Source organism: Triturus cristatus, chromosome 11, assembly GCF_964204655.1.
Source record: "Triturus cristatus chromosome 11, aTriCri1.1, whole genome shotgun sequence".
NCBI classification, from domain to species: domain Eukaryota; kingdom Metazoa; phylum Chordata; class Amphibia; order Caudata; family Salamandridae; genus Triturus; species Triturus cristatus.
Window position 1 is genome coordinate 414215064 of NC_140594.1, and position 24197 is coordinate 414239260.

Here is a 24197-nt window from a genome sequence, read left to right on the forward strand (position 1 = left end):
GAACAAAACGGTCTCCTATACCGTTTGGCGAAAGCAGACGCGATCCCTCAACTTCTTGTTCCCTCAGACTTTAGGGATCAGATACTTTTCTTTGCACATGCCCATCTTTTGGCGGGTCACGTTGGGGCAGAAAAAACAGGGCAGACCATTCTTCAGCACTTCTTCTGGCCGGGTGTATATGCCCAAATACAGAAGTACTGTCAGGAATGCCATATATGCCAACGACGAAACCCTTATGTTCCACCTGCGGTCCCCCTGCAACCCTTGCCCATCATAGGCAATCCTTTTGACAGAATAGGCATGGACCTCATAGGACCCCTACCCAAGTCCAGTAGAGGACATCAATACGCCCTTGTCCTGGTTGATTACGCCACTCGTTATCCAGAGGCCTTTCCCCTTAGAGCAGCCACTTCCGCCGCCATAGCGCAGCGTCTGGTTGAGGTGTTTTCACGGATGGGTTTCCCCAGAGAAATAGTCACAGACCAAGGGACCCCATTCGTGTCCAACTTAATGAAACAGGTGTGCCAACAGTTACGCATCAAACATATAAAGACCTCGGTGTACCACCCCCAGACAGATGGCTTAGTTGAGCGATACAACGGCAGTCTTAAACTGACCCTGAAGAAACTTCTGTCTGGGGATAGAAAGAACTGGGACCAGCTCTTGCCGTTGGCTTTGTTTGTTTTAAGGAGCCAGACCCAATCCAGCCTAGGTGCCTCCCCCTTTGAGCTTCTCTTTGGTAGGAAACCGAGAACCTTGCTAGAAATAACCAAAGACAGCTGGGAAAAAGAAGGGAAACAGGAAGCCGAGGCCTTGTTAGACTATACTCGCCAGTTGCAGTCCCGACTACACAAGTTGAGGACCCTAGCCCACGACCATTTGGCCATCGCCCAAACAAAACAGAAACACTTCTACGATAAGGGGAAGAAGTGAAGAGAGCTCGATGTAGGTGACTGGGTCCTGGTGTTATTGCCCACCTCCACGCAAAAGATAAAGAAGGAGTGGCAGGGTCCCTTCCGGATAATTAAAAAGATAGGGAGAACCACGTATGTCCTACAGATGACAAAAACCAAAACACAAATATATCATATCAATATATTGAAGAAATGGTTAGGATAACCTCCACGACCGTCACAAACGGTTTCTGTCACCTTACCCCTGGTACATACCGTCAAAGACGTCCCTATCAATCCCGAGCTCTCTACAACCCAGCGGGACGAACCACTTTCCCTTCTTCTCAGGTTCTCGGAGGTGTTCTCCGATCAACCAGGGAGAACCCACTTAGCGGAACACACTATCCCTACCCCACCCGGGGTTATTGTAAAACAAAAACCGTACAGGATACCTGAAGCCCGACGAGTGGCCTTTCAAGCAGAAATACATCAAATGCTCAAAACAGGAGTGATCACGCCTTCCCATAGCAACTGGTGCTCCCCAGTGGTTTTGGTGCCAAAACCGGATGGAAGTATCCGGTTTTGCATAGACTTTAGGGCCGTTAATAGAGTTTCCAAGCAGGATGCTTACCCGCTTCCCCGCGTTGACGAACTGGTGGAACGCCTTGGTGAGGCCGAATACATAACAACCATCGAGCTCACCAAGGGCTATTGGCAGATTCCCCTAACCCAGGCTGACCAGGAGAAAACCGCCTTCTCCACTCCGTCTGGCCATTACCAATTCACCGTACTGCCTTTTGGGCTACACGGGGCTCCGGCCACTTTTCAACGGGCTATAGATACCCTCCTTTCCACAAACTTCCCCTATGCATCCGCCTACCTGGATGACATAGTGGTCTTCAGTAAAACCTGGACCGAGCACCTTCAACATCTGGCCAATATTCTTGAGAGTATAGGCAAGGCGGGGCTTCACATAAATGCAAAGAAATCCAGAGTGGCTTTTAAACAGCTGAAATATCTAGGATATCTCCTCGAGGATGGAAACATAGAACCCCAAAAAGAAAAAGTGGCAGCCGTTCAGGCCTTACCATACCCAAAAACCAAAAGAGAACTCCGGGCATTTCTGGCACTGGTTGGGTACTATAGAAGGTTTATCTCACAATTCGCAACCCTGGCTGGGCCCCTTACGGATCTTCTCCGTAAGTCTCATACCTCTCCCCGGTTACGGGCTCCCACCGACCAGGAAGCTGCTGCTTTTCAGTCCCTCAAAAATGCCCTCACCTCCTCCCCTATATTGGTGACCCCTGACTTCCAGAAACCCTTTGTCCTCCAGACTGATGCCTCCGGGGTTGGGATTGGGGCAGTACTCTCCCAGGAGGACGCTGAGGGATGCGAACGCCCCATCCTATACATCAGCCGAAAGTTGTTTCCCCGTGAACAGGCTTATTCCACTGTGGAGAAGGAGTGTTTGGCTGTTCGGTGGGGAGTGGACAAGTTGCGGTACTATCTAGAGGGTAGGCCCTTCACTCTCTTTACGGACCATGCCCCTCTCACTTGGCTCCAGAGGAATAAGGGTCACAATGAGCGCATCCTCCAGTGGTTCTTGGCCTTACAGCCCTATTGCTTTGAAGTACGTCATCGGAAAGGGATGGACCAGGGAAATGCCGACTTTCTCTCCCGATACCCGATTTCCCCCGATCGGGAAAATCCAGGGGGAGGGATGTGTCGCATGGTCGCTGGAGAGGAGGAGGGGACAGAAAGAACCCTTAGTGACTATGCCTTTCCACCATCTCTGCAGGACGCCCGTGGCCTCTTTAATACGGCCTGGCTTGCTTCGGAGGCTGACACGCTCCTCCTGACGTCGCCCCAGGCGCACCAATCCGGTCGGAGCAGTGCACGTAAGGAGGAAGTTTTCGAAGGGACCGGCGCGCAAGCCCACGGAGGAGAGGAAGTCGGAAAGCGAGTGGAGACGGAGAGCGAGGAAACAGACGGAGGGAGAGTCGAGGAGAGCGAGGAAGCAGACGGAGGGAGAGTCGAGGAGAGCGAGGAAGCGCATGGAGGAAGAATCGGGAGGACCGGGAGCGGAGGAGACGGCTACCCCAGCAACGAGAGGGACGGAGTGCCTGGAGGCCAACGACACGGCGTCTCGCCCTGCCACGCACCCACGGGAGGAGCGTGGCTGGGAAAGGTACGGGGTCGAATCCTGGGTTTTATTTCACCAAGGGGAGGGAAGTAGCCAGGGTATCATTAGCAGGGAGGTCACGGGGATGGTTCTTTGGGGCTGGTTGACAGGGCATTACACACGTATTACCTCCCTACGGCCAACGGTAGCATTGTTGGTGGCGGACCCCCGGTGACTCATCACTCCTTTCCCCCCCCCTTCACTATTAACCCGATGAACAGTGAATCTAAGAGTGGTCTTTCTCTTCCTTGCATGACCGCCGGAGCCATCCCATCGGACCTAGATCCCCCGAAGAAGGAGGAACAGAAGCCAAGAACGAGAGAGAGAAACAGTTATTCACTCTTGTACTGCAGCGTGATCATTAAAGAAGTCTATAGCTCTTGATCCGGACTAGTGGTCTTCATTGTTCCACGCACGGGGCCACTCCCCACCATCACAGATGCACCAAAAATGAGTCATTCCTTCTGCTCTGAAAAACTAGAGGCCACGTATAAATATTGGTGGGCTGCTAGAATCATATATAAATTGGGAACTCATGTTTGACTCCAGAGTCGTCGGCTATTGTCCTTGCTTCATGTCTCATCAGCTTTGTCTGAAAAAGCAGCAAGTACATAAACCTGGCTCTTAGGACGGCCTGTTTAGTTGAGGCCGTACCATTACTGATTTAGGGGGAAGAGCCCCCCAGATTCAATCGAAGCCTCAGTTTGGAGCTGGGTCCTGGACCAGTGTAAGTCACTGGTGTACTCAATGAGCCCGGTAGAGTTGTTTCCATCAGTAGTAGTGTGTGTGTGTGCTCAGGGAGTGAATGCTCAAGGAAAGGCCTGAGCTGAGAAATTGAGTGAAATCCTTGATGGAATATCGGATCATTGAGGGCCCGACAGAAAAGGTCTGTGAGAATGACATTTGAAAATGAACACGGAAAGGAGCTGTTAACCAGTTTCTCTCACGGCAGCCTTTCACATATATAGTCCCAGGGGAAATTCCTCTAAATTAAACCGACCGGGCACCTTCGCTATGTTACTTGATAGAAAAGATCCCATTAATCTGGAATCCGGGCTCAGACCAAGAGCACTACCGAGCAGTGAGAGAGGATCTTGTCTACCACAGAATCCACTATTTCCCAAAAGGATCCTGATATGAAGTGGCGGGGTAAGGTTTGAGCATTGCCTTTGGGATGCCGACTGAGAAACCAGAAGGTAGGACCGAATGGCTCAGACGAGTGAATGATGTGAGTTGGTAATGACTGATGGTGAAATCTAAACGGCCTGGTACTTCAGACAAAGTGTATTTAACAAAGGGTTCATTCATTGGAATGCAAATGGCTAACTTAGAGTTGTCCCCTCATAGAATGCAGCCATTCCAAAACGATTAGTACAAAACATTCAGAAGAGAATGCAGAAATGTCCTGCAAATTATCCACCAAAACAGCATAAATCTTATAAAGTGAAGAATCTTTTAAGGTGGGCGTGATTATCATATAAAGGGAATATATATTGAGATTGTCAAAACAAGTGCAAACAATCAACTTCTATGATGCATTTTGATATACTTTTTCACCCATGTACAATGCAGCCTTCGGGAGAAGCACTTATATGAGTTTTACTGAGAATATATATAAAAAGTTTCTACTTCACTCTCCCTTGGAGCACAGAATTGTGTGCTTCTGTAAAGTAGAGGACTCCTGTACAGAAACCTCGGAGATGACTGAAAATAAAACATGGGATGGGATTACCTTCGGTTTGTCAGTGTAGTCTCTGTCAGACAGCAACCTAAAATGTTGACCCTTTCAGATTCCTCACAAGTTGTGAGATGCAAACAAATGGTAAATGAAACATTGTTGCAAGCAAGGGGAAATCATGATGTTCCACAATAAAGTCTGTTACAACACATGCTTAACCTCTAAACAGAAAGGAAAGGTACTGAAGAAATACGTTTGGAGAAACAAATCAGATAGTACTACAATACTTAAAAAGGAAAGGTGTGCTAAGGGTGAAAGAGAAAACACAGGAAAAAAACATAAAAGCTGTAAAAGATAGAGAGGAAGCAAATGCAGGGGCAAGGGCAGAAAATAAAATGAATCATCCAGACACATAATCGTTGACCTACATAGGAGCTCTCTCTCCTATGTCTCATTCCTACCCTGTGGTTGAGACTTTCAGGCAGAGACACCAGACCATCTCTGACTTCATCCCTTTGACACGAGCCTGCATCTCCACCCCACTTCCGTTGTTTCCTGAACCAGAGAGATATCTCGACAGACCAGATACGCTACATTTGCCTCTCATTCCATCATCAGACATTCATATAAGGCAGCTACAACTATTAAGCTCCTTAACATCCATCCCAGGCAGGCACTGACCACATTACTGATATAAGACTACTCTATGACTATTCCATGCTTGGCCATCAGCCAGTTCACTATATTCCAAGCTAATGGACTTCACCTTGAATAGGCACGAAATGTCGTGGCACAATCGTGCCAGGTCCGACTTTGATCCAATCCCTAAGTGAAATCCGACCCATGAACGAGTTGCTTCCTCCAAGTCCCTCGCCAAACACAATTCCTGTTCCACTCATGAAGAAGAATGGGGTTCACCATGTGGCTGCTTTGACCCGTTTACATTTTCAACAATATTTAATGCCACAACTTAAAAAGACGTCCTTAATGTCTTGGGACACCAACTGTGCGCCATTATCTGTGGCAATGTCGCATGGTGTCCTCCCTTGAAAATATTTGCCTCCACCACTCGAGGGTGCTCTTAGTGGAGACCTCTTCAAAAATTCCAGTTCTAACTACTTACAGTGAGCATCCATGATAACAACTGTAGTGTGTAGTATTTCTGGAAGACAATTAAAGGGTCCAATAAAGTCTAAGCAGATCTTCTTCCATGTTTTTCAGGATCCTCAATGTGCTCTTTGGGGCATCCAGCAACCTTTTATCTTTTCTCCATTCCTTTATGAATATTGCACTCTTGCACGTTATGAATTACCTGCTTTTCAGGCCAGGACACCAAAACTTGGCTTTCAGTCTATTTTTGGTCATGGTATGTCGCAGGTGCCCTCCAAGGACCAACGCAATCAACCAGCTCCGTAAGGACCCCGACGGTACACGTGTCGTCTAGCATCAACACTCCATCAGAGCAGACAGATAACTAATCAATACCTTAAAGTAGAGTTATTCCTTGACCGGTACACTACTTTTCATACTGCTAATCTTTTTGAGCAATTGCACAACATGCTTGAGAACTGTGTCTGAATGGCTCCATCACAACAAAACAACCCATTCCCCATGATGGCAGCCATCTTCTCAGTCTCAAAGGAGAGGTCCATCTACTTATGGTCCAAGGGCAGCCTGGAAAACAACCTGCTACACTGGTTTTCAAGTCTGGAATTTACTCAACAGTATAATTGCAGTCGTATATCCCAGCACCCAGCCGTGTTGGACTTGCAAAGCCATTCACCATGCCACCAAGGAGTAGAAACTCATCTATAGGCTTGGGATCAGTTCTGAGTCTAACGCCTAAAAAACAAATTCGAGCATGAAATTGCACAGCACTCCATGCAGCCGTTAACATCTCCCGCACAATAATGGAGTAGTGTCTTTCAGAATCCGAGGAGTGGAAGGCAAACATAATGGTTGTTTTGCATCCTTTCTGACGCCAGGAAAGGAGAGCACCAATTTCTCAGGTACTAGCATCAAGAGTGAGAAAAGTATTTTTAGACACATCAATGGGTGTGAGTACCCCTGCGATGGTAATAAGAGTCCTTGATCTCCTTGAAAGTGGAGGCTTGAAGTTCTCCACCCAGAAAAAAGACATACTTTTATTTAACAAGATCCTTCCAGGTCATTCAATCCTACTTGCTAAGTCCCTAATAAGATTTGAGTAATATTCAATGATGAGCCATGAAAGAGTCCTTGTGTTTTGGATTGCTCACCTCTCTAGTGGTCTTCACCAGGTCAGCCTTTAGTCTGACTCCAGCCACAGAGATAGAATATCCTAAATAATCCACCTCCGGCACCAAGAATTTGCAAGTATCAAAGTGGAGAATCATTCCAGCCCTTTCTAGTTTGTCAAGGGCCTCTTTAAGGTGGCATTGTGCTCTGCGTCTGTCCTTCCATTCACCAAGACATCGTCCTGGATGTAGATGTCTTTCTCCTGCTCCAGAAAAAGGTGCAACATCATTCTCTAAAAGATGCTGGCAGCTGAAGCCTGGCAGGAGGGCAAGCGGATGAACTGAAAAACAACCTCTGTGGTTATAAAATCTATTAGGGGCTTGGAGTCCTGAGGCAGTCTGATCTGGTGGTAGGCGACCTTTCAGGTCAGACTTGGAGGGGCACTTACCTCCCTTCAGTATTTGCACCATTTCACCAATTATGGGAAGTGACAAACTATCAATTACAACGTTCTGGTTCACTCTTCGCAGTTAGATGCAGAATCTCAAGCTGTTGTCCTCTTTCTTAATAATCACAATTAAAGACAATTATTTAACTGCATCAATGAGCTCAATAATGCCCTACTGAACCCTGTCATTTAAATTGTTTTTGACCTCCTCCCTCACCTCCAGGGGAACCTACCTAGTACAATGTCTGACTGGCTCGGCACCTTTCTTAAGGTGTAGCTTGGGAAACATCCTTTTAAGGTGCCTAGCTTTCCCTTGAACACTGACCTGGCACATAACAGCTATTCAACTATTTTTGTGTCCTCCACAAACATAACTTTGAAACAAGCCTCGGATTTATGACAATATGAAGATCATACTGTTGGGCGCACCCTAAAATCCGACGCCCTTTTATGTTTACGTTGTGTTTAATCACTCCTTCTTGGAAGCCGTCAACTCAAACAAAAACAAAGACGTCTATGCTGGACTGCGGATAGATTTTGGGATTGGTGTATTTAGGTTCTAGGGTAACTTTAAGCCACTCTTCCCAGATACGACCCTCAAGAGTAAGTGTGTTTAGGGACCCAGAACCCAGCAGTAACAGTTAGACTTGACATCCATTTGCTGTGATATTAGCACTGGGTCTGTTTTTCCTAACCTGGTCCTAACTCTTCCCAGCTGCACATAACACCCTGGGGTGTGATCGGGGATGTGATCTGCCTCTGTCACCACACTGCTCCTGTTTTTGCCACCCACCATGCACATGCATGCAAAATGTCCTTTGCTCTCACACCTTCTGTTCCTAACATTTCCTAACCCATTGCTTTTCTTGCTTGCAGAATTGATCTCCACCTCATATCATCTGTAGCTCTCACATCTGAGTGGCTTGCACCCTCTCCATCCAGGTTTTTATGTTCTCTCATATACTGAATAGATCCCCCCTCCTGAATTGCAATAGCAATAGCCTTGCTCAGGTTTGTGTTACTGGCCACCCACAATCTCTCCTGCATTTTTTTTTACAATATCCACCTCTTACCTTCATCGTGATCGGGTCGATATTTCTCCTCCTCCCCGTAAGGCGGGTGTGTTCTGCTTGTATCTGGCACTTGGTGCCTCTCCTCTGTGTCTGGGGGAGGCGCGAGTGGTGTCTCGGGCCTGCGGAACCTCTCTTTCTCTTCCTCCTCCTCCTCGTAGGTTGGCCAGGCCTCAGGTACTTTTTCAGTCCTTCTGGCTGGGGGTGTCCTGGTGGTCTTTGGTGGTTTCACCTTGGGCTTCTTGGTGGCTTTGGGTTTCTTCTCTTTCGGTTTCTTGGTGGCTTTGGGTTTCTTTACTTTTGGTTTCTTGGTTGGTTTGGGAGGCTTCTCCTTCTTCTCCTTCTTTGCCTTGGGTTTCAATTTCCCTGTGACATCTGCAGTAATAAGAAGAGGTGAAATGTATCAGTTTAACCACATAAAAAAATCTAAAGTGAAAAAGTAAACTAGGAACTTTGAGACCAACCCAGAAAAGGATCAGGGACATGGTCTGATCCTTGTTTATACATGTGAAGGGACAGTTATACTGATTGATTTTGAGAAAGGTGTACTGTAATTCCTATGGAAACTGGCAATGGTATTTCCTCCTGCAGAGAACCCTCTGATGGAAATTACACTTATGGAGGAAGTTACATTATCATTGCTCGTTAGAGGTTTAAATATGTTATAAGGTTCTCTAAGCCAAGCCCTTAGCAGTGAGTTGCACAAGAGCACACAGTTACCCATCGAAATATGTGTATCCACACATGCCCAACTTACCCTAAAGTAAGAGGGAGGGGTAGGGTGTAGCTAAGACAGTGATTTAGAAAGGGATATGCAGTCTCTGCACACTTCCACAGCCGCACGCTACCCAGGTTAAGTTCAAGTAACGTACAGAGGAGCCAGTCCTGAAGCCTCGTTGGATGGATACACCTCTAGGGTGCTGTGTTTACGCCTAACTGGAGCACAGCCTCACTATATTTATATTTGTGATCATATCAACAAGTTTTGAAAATTATGCATAAAATAGCAGATACAAGGAAAATACACAAAATGTCATCAAGAATTAGGTCAACTTGCCTATACATTCCTGCACTTTTTACACTTCATTTCCTCAGATTGTTGTGCTATCACACGTTTCCATATTCCCTGTGCTGATGATAACATTTAGATGGGTACTGCGATTTATGCGTTTTCATTCCAGACCGATGTTTACTCCTTTTCACTCAGAACTGCAATCATTTATATCACTTTGCACTTTATTGCTATCTTCTTCAAATGACATTCAGGTCCTCTCTCCTGCTGATTCAAAGTCTAGGCCTGAAGACCAAGTCCATTGCACTCTATTGGGCACATACTCAAATGTGCTAGGGGGTGAGGCAATCCAGCTACAAAGAGCCACATTCTAAGGTGGCATTCTGGAGAAAGAAGATAAACTCTGGACCCCTCTGTTACAGATGCAGTATCTTTGGACCATCCCAGAATAGTGCAACAAGCTGATTACAAACAGGGGGCAACCTTAATCATGGGCAGTGGGAGACACAATGAATAAAAGGAGCCCCCCAACCCACTGCAACATCTGTCACACCAGGAAGGAGCACCGGCCTTGTTTATGGTTTTTTAACCCTGTCAGGAGGATCCTCACATTAAAGATTCTTTTGATATCTCCTAGACAGTTTTAAATTAGTCACTTTCACACACATTATCAGCCCACACACCTACAACGACCTCAAACTTTCACTTTTCACCATTCAGCTTAAAAACAAAAGATCTGAAGGGAGCCTAGCGCGCAACCAAGATGGCCGCGTAGGTGCGAGGCTCCCGAGGACCACCACGACCTCCTGAATTAATCCTGGCTATATCCTGTCCTTGTTGAGGGGACTGCATCGGTGAACCCGAGCTGAGGCGCCATCCGTTTTTCCTTTTCGAATCGGACCCCGGACACCGGTGGGAGCACCGATTGAAGGTTGCGGCCTTCTCCGCGCTGGCCCCCCGGATTGGAGTAGTGGGGCGATCCGGGGACAAAGCGAACAACAGCGGCGGGCAGGGCTGGGCGACTCGCGTACCCCGTGCTTTCACTTTCGCTTTTGCGCTCTCCTTGCCCTCAAGCGAGGTAGGGTTGCGGAGCGGGGTGCGGTGGTGTGGCCTTGTCCAGGTGCCCGGCTGACCCGCCGGCCGTGAGTCGTCCTGCGGCCCAGTGGTCGCCCTCCCCCCCCCCGGAACCCGTGAACTGGTTTATCGGCCCTTTCGAGGAGATTGACGCGACAGTGGGAGAGCAGGCATGTCCACCAAACAAGATGGCGACCGGGCGAAGGTGAAGACGACCCCCCGCGGCCCGGCGCCTCAATCCAACAGTATGGACCGCTACACCCTCCAGAAGGGATCTCCGGAGACATTGCGCACATCCCCGGCGGGCCCGACGGAGGCATCTGCTCAACCGGTGGATCTGACCCTCCGGGACGTCATGGGCGCCATCGCAGAGATGAAGGCCTCAGTGGACCAGCGCTTCGACACCCTAGCGCAAAAGATAGACTCGGTCCTGGTGGATGTTAGCCTTGTGAGGGCTGACTTGTCCAAAACCAACGACCGGGTCGATTCCCTGGCCCACACCACAACGAGCCTCACGACGGACGTGGTGGCCCTCCAAAAGGAGGTGCGCCGGCTTGGCCAGGCGAGCGCCCTGATGGACCGGCGACTGGAGGATTCCGAGGGTCGGGCCCGGAGGAATAACGTTCGCATTGTGGGAGTGCCGGAGGGACGAGAGGCGGAGGCAGCAGATCTTTTTGTGGAAGAATTGATCCTTACCCATCTCCAGCCCCGGGGGCTGAGTAAGCTTTTTGCGGTGGAACGTGCTCACCGGGTCCCTGGGGGCAGACCTAAGGCCGGTGCCCCGCCGCGGCCTCTCATTGCCCGGATTTTTAATTTCCGGGACAGAGACGCTATCCTGCAGACCTCCAGGCAACAGGGACCGGTCAAGCTTGATAACATGGATGTGCATTTCTACCCAGACTTTACTCCGGCGGTCCAAAAACTGAGACTGAGTTTTCTTGGAGTTAAACGTCGCCTACGGGACCTGAACCTTAAGTACTCAATGCTTTTTCCAGCTAAGCTAAGGGTGGAGGTGGATGGGCGCACGCACTTTTTTGACCGACCCGAGGCGGCTGGGGACTGGTTGGACACTCTGCCTGGAGATCGGGGCCGGGGGGGTGGGGGGGGTGCGGTTGGCGGGGAGGGCCCGCCGGATCAGAACTGAGGGGTGAAGAATAGGCCTTGCTCTGGACAACATTCCTTTACCATTTTCTGATCGTTTATGTTCCCCTCCGATGGAGGTCGGGTGGGGTCTGTTGGGGGCTTCCCTCCTCCTCTGGGGGACTAGTTAGTTTTTCATCTATGGGGCGACAGGCACACTGCACTTTGGGGGGGCTGTCTGGGCTCATGCAGGGGTGCAGGGAGGGGGGCGTTCTGTTGGGATGGGGGGGTGGGGGGGGTGTGTTGTTTGTTTGCACCGCAAGGCAAGCCCTTTACTGTATTGTTGCTCTCGAGATGCTCTGTGGGGGACGACTGATTGCTTCTACGTATGATGGGGGGTAGGGATTTGACTGTGTTGTCATGGAATGTTAACGGCCTGGGGGACAGGATTAAGCGTGGTGTGGTCCTGCAGTATCTGAAACGTATCTCACCAGATGTTATCTTCCTGCAGGAGACGCACCTTATAGGTAACTCCTTTCATGCCATGAATCGGCGAGGCTATCGTTTGGTGGCCCACTCGGGCTTCACCTCGGGCTCGCGGGGGGTGGGTATCATGATTAAGAACTCGCTCCCGTTGGAGATTGATGAGGTGCGCCATGATGAGAGGGGACGCTACACTGTTCTGGTGGGTAGAATGGAGGGTAGAGTGTTTGTTTTTATATCAGTGTACGTTCCGCCTGGGTTACAATCTACTACATTTGCGGATTTGGGGCGCCTCCTCCTGGACCTCCCGGGTGGCCTGCTGGTGGTTTGGGGGGACTTTAATGCGGTAGTTTCTGGGTCTATGGATCGCCATCCCCCTAGGGACCTCCCCCGGGCACAGGCCTGGTTGTCCGGCCTCTTAGATACTCTGGGCCTGGTGGATTGCTGGCGACTAAAGCATCCCGCACAGCGGCAATACACCTTCCACTCGGGTGCCCATGGTAGCCTCTCGCGGCTTGATTACATCCTTGTCCCGGCGGCCTATGCTGGGAGGGTGGGAGAGGTGTGCCATCTGGCGCGGGGCATTTCAGATCACTCCCCAGTACTGTTACATTTCGATGTCTTCCCTAGGGGGGAGGGCAGGGTGGCTCCAATCAATGCTTGGTACTTGCGTGACCCCACTATTCGTGCCGACTTGATCAAATCCTTACAGCGATACTTTGATGAGAATATGGGGTCTGTCCCTTCGGCCATCTCCCTGTGGGAGGCTTTTAAGGTAGTTCTCAGAGGGGAGGCCCTCTCCTTTATCTCCCATGCCCGGAGGCGCGAGCGGGAGGAGGTAACCCGGGTGGAGGCCGAAATTGCGGAACTAGAGGGTGACCTGGGGAGCGGGGTAACGGACGCCAAGTTGCATGTTCTGCACCTCAAGCAGGCGGCCTATAGGGCCCTCGTCACGGAGGCGGCCAGGGGCCTCAGTAGAGAGCAACAGGGGCGACTGTATGATGTGGGTGATAAGGCTGGTAAATTGATTGCGTGGTTGGACAAGAGGGAGAGAGCGAGTCGTGTGGTTCCTTTGATTGAAGGGATGGATGGTGTGCCTGTCACCGAGCCGGAAGCCATTGTCTCCTGCTTCGCGGATTACTTCCGCGAGGTGTACTCCCCGGTTTCTCCCTGCTCGGAGGAAGATTCCCATGCCCTGCTTCGGGACATCGCGCTGCCCTCCCTTACGGTGGAGGACAGGGATTCGCTGGACGCTCCTCCCACCTCGGACGAAATTGCCCTGGCTATTCGCTCGGTCGCATCCGGCAAGGCCATGGGCCCCAATGGTATCCCCATCGAACTCTACAAGCTGCGACCGGATGTACTGGCGCCCCACCTGCGCGCCATGTTCCTGGCGGCCTACTCGCAGGGTTCCCTCCCGCCGGACCAGCGTCTGGCCACAATCGTGGTGATCCACAAGGAGGGGAGACCCCGTGAGCGGGTTACATCCTATAGGCCTATCTCGCTCTTGAACGCGGAGCCCAAAATCCTCGCCAAGGTACTGGCCAACCGGCTGGTTGGCGTGGTGGGCGATTTGGTCCACCAAGACCAATCTGGCTTTATACCCCATCGCAACACGGCTCTTAATCTGCGACGCTTGCATGGGGTGCTCGCGCGTGTCCCGTTTGTGCGGGAGCCGGCCATCTTGGCGTCCTTAGATGCCACCATGGCGTTTGACACGCTTGAATGGCCATACATCTGGGCGATGCTGGCGAAATTTGGATTTGGACCGGGATTCATTAGCTGGGTCAAATTGTTGTATTCGGGCCCATTGGCGCAGGTGGTGGTGAATGGGCGAGTCTCGGCCCCCTTCGCGCTGGGGCGGGGCACGCGTCAGGGTTGCCCCTTGTCACCGCTCCTGTTTGCATTGGCCTTGGAGCCCTTGGCGGAGTGGCTGCGGTGGCACCCCTCCATCCGTGGTCTCCGCTGGACCCCCGAGCATGAGGACCGTGTGTCCCTCTACGCCGATGATATCCTTTTGTATCTCGCCTCCCCGCGTAACTCGCTGATTGTCCTGGTTGATGTTTTGCGCTCCTTCGGTCGTAACTCAGGCCTTGTCATCAACTGGGCGAAATCCTGCGTGTATGTGCTCTCCGGGGAGGCTCCGGCCCTACCACGGGACTGCCCGATCCAGATTGCCTCCCAGGGGTTCCGGTACCTGGGTATATATATTACTCTTGACCCGGGGGCCCGCTACGAGCGGAACTTACTACCCCCCCTCCAGCGCTTGCGGGAGGACGTTGCGCGCTGGCGGCGTCTTCCGCTTTCGCCGCTTGGCCGAGCGGCCTTGTTTAAGATGATGTCCTTGCCGCGCTTTCTGTATGCGCTTCAGAACACCATGGACTTGGTTCCGGCGCGCTACTTCCGTGAGGTGGAGAGCCTGCAGCGGCGCCTGTTCTGGGACGGGAGGCCGCGTATTGCTCTGGCTAAATTGACGCTTCCGTGGTACGATGGGGGGGTTGCCCTCCCGGACATTAAACGGTATTACTGGGCCTCCCAGCTAGCTGCGATTAATCATGGCCTTTACGGGCCCGCCCTGAACCCGGCATTTGAAATGGACAAGATGCTCCTGCCCGGTGGCGATTACAATCGAGCGCTCTACTCTGGCGCGCCCGACTCCCGTCTGACGGGACCGACGCGTGTCATGGTGCGTGTATGGCACGCAGCTAATGCAGCTATGGGGTGGAAGGACCGTTTGACCCGGGCGTCACCGCTATATGCGTCTGAGAGGTTGGGCTCCCTGTGGACATCGAAGGGCTTCGAGAAGTGGGACACGATCGGAATCAGCACAGTGGGAGATCTCTGGACGAGGGGGGGATTCAAAACTTTCGAGACGCTGCAGACGGAGTTTCAGCTGCAAGGCAGTGAGTACTTTCGGTACTTACAAGTCCGCCACGCGCTGGGCTCCGTCTTCCCGGATGTCGCGTCCATTCCGGAGTCTTCCCCCCTGGAGGACAGAGTGCTGGATGGCCATGTCCCAGACAGCACGATCTCCCTTATATATAAAAAACTGATCAACGACAGATCGTGCCTGCTGACTAGTCTCCGCGAGGCCTGGGTTGCCGACGGGCTGGAACTGGACGACGAGGACTGGATTTCCGCGGTGGCCTCTCCGAAGGAGGTGGCCATCCCGGCTCGCCTTCGCTTCGTCCAGCTTAAGATCCTCCACCGGGTTTACGTGACGGGGCCAAGGCTTCTACGTATGGGCTTTGTTGGTGACGGATTGTGTAAGCGTGGCTGTGGTGCCTTGGCAACTTTCATGCATATTCTGTGGGAATGCCCACAGGTGGAGCGATTCTGGCGTGGTGTGCATGAGGTCCTGCGTGTGGTGACGCGTGTTGCGCTGTTGCCTGAAGCGAGGAGATGCTTGCTGAATGTGTGGGAACCGAATGACTATTCGGTCCCGCAGACGCGGTGGGTGACTCTGGGATACATGATAGCTAAGCGCGACATTGCTCAATTGTGGGGATCCCGGTGGCCCCCTGCGGTGTTGGCCTGGAAAGAACATATGGATTGGTGTATGTTTCGTGAAAAGGTAGTGTATGTGGCGAGGGGTAAGCCTGGGGCGTGGGTGAAAATCTGGGGCCCCTGGAACGCCTATCGCGGGGGTATTTGTGAGCCGCCACTGCTACCGGCCGCCTCACCAGCTCCGTCCCCCTAGCCGACCCCCTCCCCCAGCCGCGGGCATGTGGTTCCCCTGTCCCTGATTTATTCCCATTCCCCTCTTCAGAGTTTGGCTGCTGGTTGGGATCCCCCACTTAAGGAGCACGTGCTGTCACTTTGGATGGCGGGTTGCCTTGCGGGTGTGGTTTTTTGTGTTGTTCTGTTTTGAAAAAAGGAAACCGTATTGTGGGCTTGGAGTTATGTGGCCTGCGCTATTGATATCTCCTGCTTTACCGATTTGCGCCGCCAAGAGACTCTTACTGTAGGTATGTCATATGCTTCTGCCACTTTAGCGGCCGGCCGGATGGTTGTAGGCCCATACTTGTAACCCTTTTTAACATGTAATAAACGGTTTAAAAAAAAAAAATAAAAAAAAATAAAAAAAAAAAAAAAGATCTCCACCAAAGTGACCCTTCGAGGGACACGTAGGGCATTGCAGCACCAGCCCCACGTGGAGCAAAAAATCCAGTGATGAAGCATGACATCCCCAGGGATGGGTGAGGGCAGCAAGGAACAGTCCTTAGGACTCCCTGCCCAGGTCTCGCCCACCATCTTGCCTCTGCCTCTCATCTTCTGATAGGAACAGTACCGCCCTAATTTGGTTTGACACCAGGAAGTGTGTCATTCCATAGACTGGCTCACAGAGTGTTATTATATGACACATATTAGAACTTTCAGTGCTGACCTCAGTAAATTAATTCCTACAACTCCCTTGTACATAGCAGAAGTGTGCTATCCGCGAGAATGGCTCGCACTATAATATTATTACAAGACATGTTGGAACCCTCAGTGCTGAGCAAATACATGTCTGCGACTCCTCGTCACTTAGCAGGTGTGCTAAGCTTTCCCTTGGTCTCCTTTTCAATAAACTTATTAAGATAATTAAGCAGCCTCCTTTGTATGACTTAACTTGCATAGTTTTGTAATATATACTCCTTGTGCTTCGTTTATGCGATTCTGTTTAAAAGCGATGCAAGTTGCTATACAATTCACAAGTTGTCAATTACCCTACACCATGTTCTTAATACTTCTGTTCTCAGTAAGAATGATGTGGTTGTGTGATACTTGAATAAAAAGAATCTCTCTTCTGATATGGCTCGGAGTGGGTACCGGTCAGTGAACCTTCCCATGCTTGGCATAGAGAGGATGGGCACACAGAGCATTTGTAGCGTAGAGGGCTTCAACAAAGTGAAATCCGTGGCTTTTTGAATCACTACGGCACACAATCTCTGAAATAATTAACAGTCCAAACATATTTCTGCAATGACTTCTTTTCACAGCCCAGTTAGTCGCTTCCCCATATAGAAGCAATTACTGTTACAAGAACAGCCAGTGCTTAATTTGAGCCGGTGGTTTTCAGTGCTCAGTACCAGCACTTAATTGATTTCCGGTGCTGGGCACCCGCACTTAATTGTAAACACTGCACTTAGGACAGTCTGCCACGTGGTGGCGCTGCTCATCTAATTTAGAAATGAGCAGAACAACGGTTGTTTATGAATACAAGTTGTATTCATAAACAACCGTTTATGCAATATACATTAAAAATGACTAATACCTGGCTCCACAGCCATTCCTTTAGCTTTGGGGACTTGGAATTCTCTGAACTGTCGCACTTGATGGCGAGAGAGATGGATAGTAGTTGTTTTGGCAGCGATGACAGGGGTGATGGGTGGTGCAAGCTGCAGTGGTCTCCCGGTCAGGCCCTGGCACTTATTATTTTACAAATCAAGCACTGCAACACGCCTTTGGTAAGATCATCCCTACACAGCCTCAGCAAGTTCCTTTGAGTGGAACAAATAACAGACTTTGTTGATCTCTTATCGGTTTGTTGGGAAATCTTGGAAATTTCCAGTAGACCAGGCAGCCTCTGAGCAACAGAAGAAATTTCCAGTGCCCAATGATTTTTAAGGCCTATTCACAAAAGCATTTTGGAGTATGTAAAGTAGTACCCATGTAGTACTCTTGTGTACTCTTACCTAATTTGTGAATTGCCTCCAAAACATCTAAAATAGTAATAAAAATTGATTTGTGTTTATTTATTTACAGTTAGTACAAATAGAAAGGTGTGTACCCTCATTGCACTTTTATATTTTTAATAATAGTAGGATTGACGTGTTGAGGACAATTCACAAATCTATTTAGGGGTACGCAAAAGAGTACTCCTGTAGTACTCAGACATGCTTTTGTGAATTGGCTCCTGTTTGCCCATCATCATCCCCAGCAGTGCTTAATTTGAGCTGGTGCTTTCCGGTGCTCAGCACCAGCACTTAATTGGTTTCCAGTGCTCGGCACCGGCACCTAATTGTCAACACCATTCTTAGAACAGTCCACCACATGGTGGCGCTCCTCATCTAATTTTGAGATGAGCAGAACAATGGAAGTTTAGGACTACAATATAGATTAAAATTGCTAATACCTGCCTCCCCAGCGATTCCTTTAGCTTTGGGGACCTGGAATAATTTGAACTGTCTCATTTACATGCAAGAGAGATGGTCAGTAGTTGTTTTAGCAGCGATGACAAGGGCGATGGGTGATGCAAGCTGCAGTGGCCTCCTGGTCAGAGCCCTGGCACTTAATATTTTGCAAATTAAGCACTGATCCGCAGTGCCAAGAGATGACCTGGGGTACACAGCAGCGCTATTTAAATGTTCTCAAAATGATATCTACAGAGTACAGCAATCACAAAGTTTTTCACCCAGACCAAACAACTGCGACAAGACATCACCCACACCGGGTGAATTCCGGGCTGGAGTTCAAGAATGGATGTTTACGAAACGTAAACTATCTCACTGCTTTTCCAGCTGTGCACAGGGGTCAGAGAGGAAAGAACAAAACATAATTTTTGCAAGAAACTAATGCCACGTATGCTGAGGCTCATATGGACGAATGAGGGAAGATTGGAATAGTCTAATATTCTGCCACGTTCAAAGAAGAAAGAAGTTCTGTAGTTTCAAAGAAATGCTCAATGTTCGTGATCTGGGGATTTCGACAATGTTCGCTCGTAGGCTTCCAAAAAGGAAGACAAAACAATACTTCCTGCCAACAAATATCGTCAGTAGAAAAACATCCTGGCACAAGTTGTTAATGACTGTCTGCACCGCAAATGCTGATTGTGCAAGTGGCGGCCATTTTGGAGCAGGAAGTAGGGTCTAGGGAAAAAGCTCAAAGGTCTGAAATAAGTGCAGATTCAAAGGAAAATTAGATCATTTCATGTACTGGAAAAGACTAGTAGATGTTTGGTTAATGCACAGAGGTGGTTGTTTGGCAAGAGAGTGTGAAACTTTGAAATATAGGATTTGATACAGAAAATCCAGAGGCCTGTAGAAGGCAGCAACTTGGACAATATGCGGAAAGGGTGCATCTGCCACCCACATCCCAAATGAGCTTAAAAAACAAAAATCCGCTGAAATGTTTATTCACATAGAGATATATATAAGGGGACGAGGCCACAGAAGACAGATTTAAACAGTTCGGGCCAAAAGCTATATTTTTTTAGCATAAGGAAAGTATGTACCCAGTTGCAGGCTATTGAGAATAAACAATAGTAAAACTGCTTCAAGTGGACAGAGCCGACAAATCAGGTTTTCGTCCTTCTTAGGTCGGTAAAAGGAGTACAACTAAATTGGGTAATAATAGCAATTCTGGTATGAAGAACTGTATAAAAATGATAATGATCTGACCTTGTTTAGGTCTCGGCTAGCGAAGGCTGCGCTTGCGCTGTCTCGCTCACGAGATTTAATGTTTTTCAGAAGTGGGGCTTGAACCCGCCCCTCTTCTCCATTGGCTGGCCTCTTAAATGCTGGTCAGCCATTGGAGAAGAGCTTTGTCCGTCATTACAAGCCCCGTCTTTTTCGGTTTCGGGGGGCGTGTTTTTTCGCTTCTTTCTCATTTTTTACTCCCTGCCCCTTTTACGCGTGGTGGGAGTGTTTTTTTTTTACCGTCGGAAGGTTTGGCCATTTTGTGCGCGGTCTGAACGGAGCGGGACGTGGGGGTCGCCTCTTCCTTGCTGCAGTGTGTGCTAATGTAGCTGCTGCTCAGAACCGTATGCCACTACAGAACAGCATTATTTTAATTTACATAGTGCTCGAGCCTTCCACCCGGTTTTGTCTCTCACACTTGCTCCGTCGCTTCGCTGCCCCTCGCTCTCTTCCATTCTTGTCATATACATAGTGCTCAAGCCTTGCACCCGGTTTCGTCTCTCACACTTGCTCCTTCGCTTTGCTGCCCCTCACTCTCTTCCATTCTTGTCAATTACATAGTGCTCGAGCCTTCCACCTGGCTTCGTCTCTCACACTTGTTCCTTCGCTTCGCTGCCCCTCGCTCTCTTCCATTCTTGTCATTTACATAGTGCTTGAGCCTTCCACCCGGTTTCGTCTCTCACACTTGCTCCTTCGCTGCCCCTCGCTCTCTTCCATTCTTGTCATTTACATAGTGCTCGAGCCTTCCACCCGGTTTCGTCTCTCACACTTGCTCCTTCGCTTCGCTGCCCCTCGCTCTCTTCCATTCTTGACCGCATCACCCCTTTCTGCCTTTTTTTCCAATGACCACCTCCCTGCCGCCTTTATCAATTCCTTCTATTTGTGTCCCTCCCCCACCTGTCTGTTTTTCCATCTCTCCTCCTTGTTACAGTCTCCCTCATTCTGCCTCCCCCACCCCGTCTCTCCTATCTCCACCTCACTCACCCGTCACCACAAATCTCACCTTCTGTCTCCTCCCCCTCGCCTGGCCCAATCCCCCCCCCACTTCCCCATCTCCCCTCCTGCCCACTTCCAACCTTCTCCCTGAATCTACGGCATGCCCTCCACATCGCTAGCTCCTCGTTCCTTTTCCTCACTTGTCGTCTCCCACCCTCTCATAAGTCTTCTAGAGCTTTGATCCCCCACGTCTCGGTGCTTTGTTACAATTCCCCTGACTACAAACACAGGCGCCAGCACTTTACCTGGCCGAGACGGTGACAAGTAGGGACAGTCGGAGCTCCGAGAACAGGCAATTCCTGTTTGTGCAAAAGTTTATCTACCTGCCTGGGTCTGCCTGGCCCCGCGCGGCCGGTGACATCACCCCGGAGACGCCATTTTTCCCTCCCCAAGGGAATTCAACAAGGAAGCAGGGAGATGTGGTGGGGCAGGCTTCGTGCAGAGCTTGGGCGCTGGATGTTATTAACTATTGAACTAACTTCTACCTTCCCTCCCACGGATCCTGGACACAGCGGCGTCACTATGGGGGTGCGGGGGGTGCGGACCGCACCGGGTGACACACTCACATGGGGTGACACCCAGCAGGGCACAGGAGGAGGGCGAAGGCAGTGCGGAGCGAGGTTGCCTGCCTCTGATCACCGAGTTGTGGGGCCATCTTTTGAGTTTTCGGGATGCCTGCGAAGACGACTTTCAGGCACAGCAGCTCTGTGTACAAGCTGAGGCCTCTCGCCTGCTAGCCTGGCAGTTCTTCTCTCACTGAAAACCTTGACTTCAAGATGGGGTTCTCACTCTCTTTCCTCTACTTTCTTTTATTTGCTCCCCTGTGAAATGGATCCAAAAATGAAAATCGTTTTTGCTGGAAATGTCGTATTTTAATTCTAAGGTGCAGCATCTGGAATAAAAGGTTAAAAATATGAAAAATAACTAAATAAAGTAAGACAGTGGTAGCAAACTGGTCAGATTGATTTTATTCACACCCAAACACATTTGCGCCACTTTTACAGAGTTTGCCAGTGAAGCGCTATTTTTTTTTTCCTTGTCTTTGTTTTCCCGGGGCTTGCAACTAGTGCACCAATCCTGGAGGTACTGCAAAGAGTGGACTGGAAAACAAAATGTGTACTCCGGCTCTGCGTCCAGGGATGTGGTCTTTTTACCATACTGCTAACGTTTTGTAAGGATATCAGCAATGGACATTGAAATGGGACCATTCAAGGCCCCTTTCAGGCAAAAGCACTCACTGATTTCTGAATAGCGAGTGTGAAAGCGTTAAGGTAACAATGTTGTTCCTGCTTGCATTTCACATGGTTTGCTAAATTTTGCATTCCCCTATGAGTGTTTGCTTTTTCCAGGATGATGTTACTTTTTTCTGTAGGCCGCATATTGCTCTTGTCTATTGCGTCATTTAAATTGAGCCTCATCCAGGTGTTTATAGCCGGTAGCAATTGGGTTGTAGTTGAAAGCAGTGTGAGTTTTTCTCAGTGGGACAATATGGTGTTCAGTGGGGGAGACGATGTGGCACTATGGCCAGAGCTGCTGAATTTGGAACTGGGGAACCAGGTTCAGCCTTAATAACCAGTCCACCAGACGACTCTCCTGAGAGAGCACAATCCCATGCTAGATCTTAGAAGGCTTCGCAAGACCTTAGAAGCGCTGGTGTCTTAGCACCAGCAGGTGGACCCTAGCACTGGCAAGTCTGGGTTAACCTTCAAGGTTTGTCCACCACAATCCATACTGAAGTTCACCTCCAGTCGTGCTAGCAGGCCTATAAAGCAGCACAGCCAAGAACAACAGTGACTCTGTCACTGAGGTCACAGGACCCTTGAGAAGGGCCAGCTCTAGGGCAGTGCAACCGGTGTGACCGTGCGCTGACTTTGGGTGGAGATATTATGTTTGCAAGTAAATTAAGGTTTTAAAAGCACTTGCTGCCTCCTTCCTGGCATCCAGCAATTTTCGGCAACAATAAAAATGTCATGATGACTCTGGTGTTTAATGTTCTTCCTAGAGAGAGATCGGAGTTTTGCCTAGTGGAAGTTTTGACTCCTGGAAAGGTAGCACATAGGGTTATATGTGCCTGCAGCAAAGAACATGTACCATGCAGATCACAAAGTGCACATAATGTAAATAGGTCAGTGGGCTACTGCGTGTGTGTGTGTAGGTGGCTCTGTGGGTGGCTCTATTTGTGTGTGGGTTGCTCTATGTGAGTGGCTCTGTGGGTGGCTCTGTGTGTGTGGGTGGCTTTGTGTGGGTGGCTCTGTGTGTGGGTGCAAATGCAATAGGTCTCGCATTTGAGAGTGATTAAGCTATTGACATTGTAAATAACAATGCCGTTTCTTTAAATGTTTTTAAAACAAAAACATTAACAAAAATAATGTCGTGAACAATGCCAATAGCTCAAACTTTAACAATGTCGAGACCATTGCATTGTAAATGCTTGTTTTAAGTGTGACATGAATAGAAGGTGAAAATATTTCTACCCCTATCGCAGGTGGCATGTATCCGTTTGGCAACTTCAAAATGATAGGGGGCGCTAGAGGGCGCCAAACCAAGATGGCCGCACGCGAGTGAGGCTCCCGCCGGACCGGGCGATTCCGCTATCCTCTCCAGCATCCTGACAGCGTAATCCTCTGCCTCACCCCTACTGCTGGGTCCGCGGTGCCCTGGGGGACAATCTGGTGCCTGGCACGTCTGCGGGGGTGGCCGGAGCGCCCCGATATCCTCCATTGTTGTGCCGAGCGGAGTGGAGCTTACATCCGCGGCCTGCGCCTGACGGGGGACTCTGCACGCGAGCCCGGTGCTGCGGGGCCTGTGCAGCGTGGACGGATCCCGGTCCCCAGGGCTGGCGGCTGAACCGGGCGAGCATCGGCTGTTCCTGCCATCACTTGGAGGTCTCGGTGGAGGTAGGCGGGGAACCCCCCTGTGACCTGGACGCCCTGTGGGTCCTTCCCGCTCGCTGCCCCCTGCATCTGCCGGAGCCCGCTCCCGAGCCTCGGATTGGCGGGCTGCTAGTGTCGCTAAGTGGCTGTTCATGCCTGGGACTGCCGCGGCTGACTGGGGGGCAGAGATAAGCATCATAGCTCCCCCGCCGGTGTGAGCGCTTGCCTGGGCCTGGCTGCGGGGGACGCACTTGGAGGGGCCGATGAACGTCGACCAGCACGGAGAATCATACACCGCTTAGCCGGCTGGGTGGACCGAGAGGCCGGAGCGGTTGCTGTTGCCCCCCCCCCCCCCCCGCCGCTTGGGTGAGAGGCGGGGGCTGTGATCCTTCGATTGACTGGCCACTGACCTGGGACCTGGGCCGCTTGCAGTGGACCACGCTGTGGGGCCGCTTGGAGCGGGAGGATTGCGATCCGGACATCCCCCCTCCCCCCCCCCCCGCTGCCATAGGGACGCTTGCTGCTGTCTACTGCGGGCCTGGGAGCGCTGCCTCGTGTGGTCCGGCCGGGGTGAGCCTGCTGGCCGTGGGACCCCCCCCCCCTCCCTGATTGCTTGTCCTGCCGCGGGCACCCTGAGGGGGCTGGTGGGCCGCGCCCCGAGTGGCCGTGCTCCTCGAGGAGGACCTGGGAGCTGCGTCGGCCTGATTTGCACAAGCGGGTTGGCTGGTCCCGAGCGGGGCCCCCCGGTGTCCCGGTAGTGCGTGCTCTCTCCTCGACTGCGCTGGCTGCGG

General features: G+C 50.6%; 1 protein-coding gene across 3 annotated transcripts in view; it reads right to left on the minus strand.

Annotated features, from left to right (window-relative positions):
- The window catches only part of AEBP1 (AE binding protein 1), a 319836-nt gene that overhangs the window by 228238 nt on the left and 67401 nt on the right, over positions 1-24197 (minus strand). For all 3 annotated transcript variants that reach the window (XM_085636122.1, XM_085636121.1, XM_085636123.1), the window contains exon 3: positions 8492-8863. In XM_085636122.1, the coding sequence (XP_085492248.1) occupies positions 8492-8863 (372 nt within the window). The remainder of the gene's footprint in view (positions 1-8491; positions 8864-24197) is intronic.